At 49.9% G+C, this 6,829-nt stretch overlaps 1 protein-coding gene across 1 annotated transcript; it reads right to left on the minus strand.

Moving 5' to 3' along the window:
* Positions 1 to 3,635: 3,635 nt before the first annotated feature.
* Positions 3,636 to 6,394, minus strand: hry (bHLH transcriptional repressor hairy). The gene is made up of 3 exons (XM_066726859.1): positions 5,696 to 6,394; positions 5,436 to 5,531; positions 3,636 to 5,335 (listed from the first exon to the last, which is right to left on the minus strand). The coding sequence occupies exons 1-3, from the start codon at positions 5,855 to 5,857 to the stop codon at positions 4,499 to 4,501; spliced, it is 1,095 nt and encodes a 364-aa protein (XP_066582956.1). The 5' UTR covers positions 5,858 to 6,394; the 3' UTR covers positions 3,636 to 4,498.
* Positions 6,395 to 6,829: the final 435 nt, after the last annotated feature.

Raw genomic sequence — 6,829 nt, forward strand, 5'->3', positions numbered from 1 at the left:
ACAGCTCGTTTATAAGCCGAACGCACATGTACCGATAAAAAAAAAACATTTCTCACCTAAAAGCACTTATTATCGATCGCTACTCATGAGTGGAAAAATTTTTATAGTCCTCCGTGTGCCGATTCGAGCGTCCAAAAAATCGTCGAATGTTACTATAAAATCCCCTTTGCCTGAAATTATCAACATTTGCCGATTATTTTAACGCCAAACGCGCTTCCTCGGTGCAAGAGTGTTACGTATACGTGTGCGACGAGACACGAGTGTCTGGCGCACGTGTCGCGGTTTTCTAATGCGGTATTACGCAGGGCAAACAAGAAAATAAGAGCATCGGATAGGCCTTGCCACGAGATCGTGGCTCGCTTTGAACACTTCATAAATAACTCTGGTTTTCTCAACCCACACGCCGTTGTACCGCCGGTTTTACCCAGGAGTAACGATAATCTCAATAATATAAGTGCGCGTCGCGCTCGCCTCGTTCAGCGAAGCCGCCACTCGTTTCCTAACGTGACTAATCTAAATTATACCCTCCATCCAAAACTCTGCTTTCTTTCCATACAAAATATATAATATACGATATTTTCCCAGAAATCGATCGTCGTCGAACGATCGCTGGTATAAGAAAAGGATGCCGAGAAACGAGAGTATATATATATATATATATATATATATATATAAATGTTTTTCGATCGATCGAGGCAAGTTTTTGGATAGGGGAAGAATGGCCGAGTTTTTGCCAGTGAGAATTCGTTAATTTCGGGTAGCGAGTGGAGCGAGTGCCCGCTCGGTCCAGATGCCACTTGCGCGCGAGCTCGCTTTTGTTCGATAGCTGGATAAACGTTCGGAGCAGCTGGGCTCCATTATCAATTCCCGGAGGCTTCATCAAAAGTTGCTGGAGCGGTTTGCGAGAAGGAATAAGCTGCCGTCACGTTTATCGACTCACGTAAGGCTTGGGGCCGGTTGTAAGAAAGAGCGCGCGCGCGCTCTGCTCTCCCGCGTTCCACGACTTCCACGTGGCGCGGAACGCACGAAAATACTCGGTCGGTTCTTCGGAACGACGACGAGACTCGCGAGACAACGTAACGACGATGACGACGCACGGTGTGGGGAGGGAGTGTAGCGAGGAGAGGGTTACGCGACGATTACACGGGCCGCGCGCTTCGCGGCTTCGAAAAACCTTTTCGGCCGATCGAACGTGACGCGCGAGACAAGCGACTCGATGCCTCTCGCATTTCAAGTCCCCGTATAGCTCAACGGTACAGTCTTTCCGATACTTATTGCTGAAAAGGAATGAGAGAATATCTAGCTGGCGATTTCTTTTACAACTACTTAAATATTTTTTATGTTTATTTCAGTGATAATTCTAGTGAAAGAGGGAGGGGGGGGGGGGTTAGATTAAAAAAAATTAACACAGTTACACACATATATGTATATTGTTAGGCGTATGGGCGGAAGGAAGAGGAAGAGAAAAGTGTGGCGCGCGGAGGCCGTGAGTAGCGCGCGGCGCTGCGCTGCGCGGCGTTGGGAAGGCAGGCGAGCGAAGCTGGGCGCGCGCGGGGGCGAGGGACCCCCCACTAGCCGTTAGCGAGTGGCGGCGCGTGTCAACCTTGCCTTGTCCTTGAAACCACGCGACCGCGACCGTATGCCAAGCCGTTGTACAACCGACACGCACAAACACTCTCACGTTTCTCGGAATCGAACGATTGGCTCGCCGACCAACGCGATTCCTGGACACAAGCGGGTCATCACCTTCCGCTTTCAATGTACTTCCTTAATGAGCCCATGCACTCTCGCGTAAAAACTCTTCCATATCGACTTCGACTTTTCACTCCGCCTCTTTACTCCCCGCTCGACTTCTCACCCGGTGCCAATTAATTTTCCCTATCGACTCGTTATATTCCGCAGCTTCTACAGACGTGCCGTACGTTTTTCACGCTGAAGAGTCTCCTTTTTTCCCTTATCGACTCGTGCTCGACGCGTGATTCACGGAAAAACTGAAAATTGCAACGTTTCGTTCGGCTGAGAAAGCGAAAAATCGGTCAAGCGAGTGTTTTGCGTCCGCGACGCGACGTTCATATATATTGTTATTATATATATGCGTCTTTTGATCTTTGCTCGCGAGGAGACGCAGCGTGTGTACAGATCGCATCGCTTATAATTGTTGGGACTATTATCTCGCGTCTCGTGAGCATACCTTGCGTCACCCAATCTCCCTCGGCCCAGCGATAATAACACTGGAAACTGCAAAATCATGGTTGATCGTAAGTACGGAGCGTTATACATGGGGTTTCCTCGTGTTTCATCGGGCTTATCCGGAGGAAGTTCATGGTTTTCGAGAATTTCTGCTATCGTCATCGGGCAAGGCTCATGGTAAATATTTATCCCAAGTAGCCGCTTCGGAGGGAGGTGGTATATACCGCGCACTGGAGCCTCTATATAGACAATCGGTGCCTCGTGTTTGCCGGATATTTTACGTAACGAGTAGAATCGGTAGGCTTACGAGATAAGAGTTTTATCTCTCGAGTAAAGCAGCGATATATTCACGAAGCTCGAGCCAGTACGGATTAGCACTCGTCCAAGATTACACGGATTTTGATAATTTTCGTATTGCGAGGATCAAGTGTTTTCTTGCCTCTACGATTGGTCGCAGCTACCGAGAAGATTGCGCCTTATCCGTTATCCGAAATAAGAGGCCCGACCGTAAAACACGACAAAGGGCTGGCGTCCGGGACTGCCTGCAGCAATTTGTCATTGGTCGTCGGCTGACATTTGGGTCGACTCCCCCCCCACTTTACTTTTACGCCGCAGCTTTGAAACTCGCAACTCGCCAGGGAAACCACGAGGTGGCATATTATGCTAATTCGAATCTTCGCGGTTTTCCTAAAGATCACGCCAGGCGCATTGCGAGATCCGGTTTGTTTCTCGACGCTCATCGCCGCGCGTCATTAAATTCCTATACTCGACAACCTAGAAAGCAAGCCACTATACACCGAGAGATCTCGTCGCTTGATCTTTGTGGAGGCGAGAGTCATAGAAATGATAAAGCTATCCTCTCCTCGCGCTATTTAAATCGCGAGACGCGTTTCTCTTATCTGTGTTTATTCGTTCCAAAACATCGGCGTCCTATTGGAAAATTCCTAATGGCGCTGAAAATTTTCCAACTCGGTAAAACAATGTTTAGTTTGCATCAAGTTTTTCTTTCTCCTATTACTTTTTCGGCCTTTTCGATGGTCACGAAGGTCCCTATTCAGGACTTTCAGAAGGTTCGGCGAAAATCCAACAGGCGGCAGCAGTGTACCGGGATACTTGGGCCTTTCTTTGGTAAGGGTCTCGAACGCACTTGGCAGGGGTCCAAGCCCATTTCGCGTCGGACCCAATTCGGTTCGTGAATTTTGCCACAGATGGCAGCAGCTCTTTCCCAGCCCTTTTCCTACGCTGACAAAACATATTAGTCCGATTACGGACTCGTGTTACAGCGGACCCCCTTTGTGCATTCTCCTCAATAATTATAGCGTGGATCCATCGACGAATTAAATCCAAGAACAATTTCTCACAATTTACGAAATAGAGCAAATAATTTCAATCGTAACATTTCCCCCAAGAGATGCGGATAATAAAGAGTCAAGGTTTAAGTTGTTATAAGAGATCAGTATTTATTTTTTGATACTCTCGATAATAAGCGTCGGTTTTCTATTCTCACAATGTAGAATGGAATTATAAATTTAATATCTTTGCACTCGTATATAAATATAAATAGAGGATTCTCTTTCCCTTTCGCTCGGTCATCGAACACGCATACAGAACAGGCACGGACGCACGCATACCTTAAAATATAATAATCTATAACTAAACAATCCTTTATCGAGAATCGATTAGTAAACGCTCTGCTATCTCTTTCGTCAATAATAACAACACTCGCTTGGCGTATTACGTACAAGAAACAGAATTGGAAGACCTAGGTGATTCTTGTTGCGTAAGGCACTTAAAATACAAATATAATTCGTAATAATATGTACAAAATCGAATGGGAGAGGATGAGAAGGTACATGGTGCGTTTGTCTCGCATAAAACATAATCAGCTGCGTCCACGCCGGAGTATAAGCAAACTCTATTTACAAGGCACTGTATAAGGCACCGCCTTATAGGCTACTGGCCATAGGAGACGAACGTGGAAGAACTACTATACAGATCTCTACTGCGAGATTTCATTCTCCTACTTAAGGAACATGCCCGATTCGCGGAACTGTCGCCCAACTATTGGCTAACTTCAGTCAAACGACGGCATCTCCGTCTGATCACTATTTTATCTACGTCTATATATATTTATATATACACATATGTATACTATATATAGCATCTAGTCACAAGCTTGGACGATTTTTATCACGTTTCCCGCAGCATTCGTCCATCCTCGAAGGACGCGCCGAGCCGCAAGGAATTTCCGCCAACGCGCCCGGGACTCGTCAGGATCGTTCTTCCCACCAGGACCATCGTCCACTCTTTACCACGGTCTCCAAGGTTTGTCGTCAGGGTCGTGACAAACGCTCTTCCTCATGACCAGGGCCAATGGTTTTTGCAGGGGTGGACTGTAGACCCTTGGGTCGAACTCGGGGTCACTGGTGTAGCCATTGGCGGGGGAGGTGGCGACGTCCCTGTGGCTGTTGCCGTTGGAGAATCCGGTGCTCTGCTCGCGGAAGGCCGCAGGGGGGGCCTCGAAGGCGATCGGACTGGCAGCCGAGGTCGAGGTGGAGCTCGTCGAGCTCGTGGAGGAGGACGCGGATGCGGTGCTCGCCGTCCTCTGCGGAATGGGGATGAGAGTCGGCAGGGGTGATGTTGGTGCCGGGGATGCCGAAGGCGAGGTCACGGGGGTAGCCTTGGCACCGGCAGGAAGAACCAGGGCGATGTCTCCGTTGGGGAGCCTCGTGGGGACCAACTGCAGACCGGTACCATTGGCATTCGTGAAGAAGATGCCGTTCGACTGCTGCACTTGGATCCGAGGAGTAGCATCCACCTGGGGGAGGATGTGCACTTGCAACTGCGTGGTCGGTGGTGCAGGCTGCACAGCTTGTTGACCGTTCGTCTGGTTGCTGCCGTTGCTGGTCTCGACAGGACCCAGACAGGAGGCCAGGTGAGCCATCAGTCGCCTCTTCACCGATGCGTCCAGACCGGGAAACCTCCCTACTTCCCCTGCGCATTCCGTGAAACCTGCGCGAAACTTGTTCAACACGTTCGGATCTGTGGCTGCTGCCAGGGCGACCTGTTGCCTCTGCAGCGTCTCCAAATGTTTCACCGTCATCTCCAGAATATCAGCTTTCTCAAGTTTCGAGTGTCTCGCTGGCTGTAAGCAAACGTACAAAAATCTCGATTAGTCGATTCTCCCTCGAGACTCGAGATATTTCTTCTCTCCGGCTCACGATCAACTTTATTCGGATACTCACGTCTTTTTTCATGGCATCCAGAATGAGGGCCTTCAGGTCGTTCAAACAATTGTTGATGCGGGCTCGACGTCTCTTTTCCATGATCGGTTTGTTACTCTGTAAAAGAAAGAGGATAAACGGTTAGAAAACTGTCTCGGCCAACGAATTATATATAGTTTCTCTCAACGATCGAAACATTGCCGAAACGACTATATGTATATATGCATTATTCTCGTGGTTCCGAATGAAGAAAGAGATTTAAAAGAAGATGAGACACCAACCCGTCGATTCTCGCCCGATCTTCTGGTAGTGGTGGTCGTAGTGGTCGTGGTGGCAGTTTGCGTCGGAGGCTGGCCTGCCTCCTGGGGCACGTGTTGCGCGGGTGGTGTTGCACCCACCGTAACACCGCCGGTCGGCATCGTTGCACCCACTCCAGTCACCATTTTTCTATCACAAGTATCCAGGTAGATGCAGTAGCACTAAAGAGCAAACGCACTGCACTGGTAATCCAAGAGTCCCAAGTATTCTCGACAATAGACCAAGTACGTGGGATAGTCAGAGTTATAGGAATAATCCTCGAGTGGCAATAGGAGGAAGCGTAGTACGATGCACGGGGAGCGCGCGATGGTTGAAATGTTCCAAGTACGAGATCCGAGGAGTCGGAAGAAGAGTTTGCCGGCTTCGAGCTGCAGGAGCGACGAGCAGCCTCAGCGGATGTCAGAGCTCGACTGACTCGATTCGGACTCGGCCTCTACAAGTCTGTGACTGAACTGTGTCGGCTCGCTCGGCTTCGACGGCTTCTCTCTAAGCGTGGCAACGGACGGAATGCTGGCGCGGCGCCCCGCAATGGAAGGGGAAGCCGAGGCATGGTGGGGATAGCGCGTGACGGTTTACCCTGATCCTCCCCCACCTTTAGAATTCCTTCGGACGGCACCCGGTATCCTCTCTGCTCCCCTCTACCTCTCCGGACACCCAACACAGCTTCCCTTCCCTTTCCCCCTTCCCCTGCCACCATCCGCAGGCTGCTCTCTTCAGCAAGTTTACTCGCAGGACCCCTGGAGCCCCTGGAGGCCCCTGCCGAGGCCACTTGCCCCCCTCCTCCCCACCTTCCTCCTCAGAGAAACCCCAGCCTCCACGAGAGCTTTGAATCGGTATTGGATTGCCATTGCACGCACACGTGCGAGCTCTCACCTACGCGATCGATATATACATTTACCTGCTCACTGTTTTCGCTGTAATCAACGAACGCGTATCCAAAAATCAGTCTACCGTATACCGTGTAATAGCCGGTGTCTTATCACCGAGGCGGCTCGATCATCCGCAGCACGCACACGTTTTTCGCGCGCGAGACGGATGGAAATTGGAGCAAATAGTCGGATTAGTCGAAGGTTCGCGCGTGTAGCGTGACAAGTTTA

Source organism: Prorops nasuta, unplaced genomic scaffold, assembly GCF_024137725.1.
Source record: "Prorops nasuta isolate Cenicafe-Biocafe unplaced genomic scaffold, Cenicafe_Pnas_1.2 PNAS00005, whole genome shotgun sequence".
Lineage (NCBI taxonomy): Eukaryota > Metazoa > Arthropoda > Insecta > Hymenoptera > Bethylidae > Prorops > Prorops nasuta.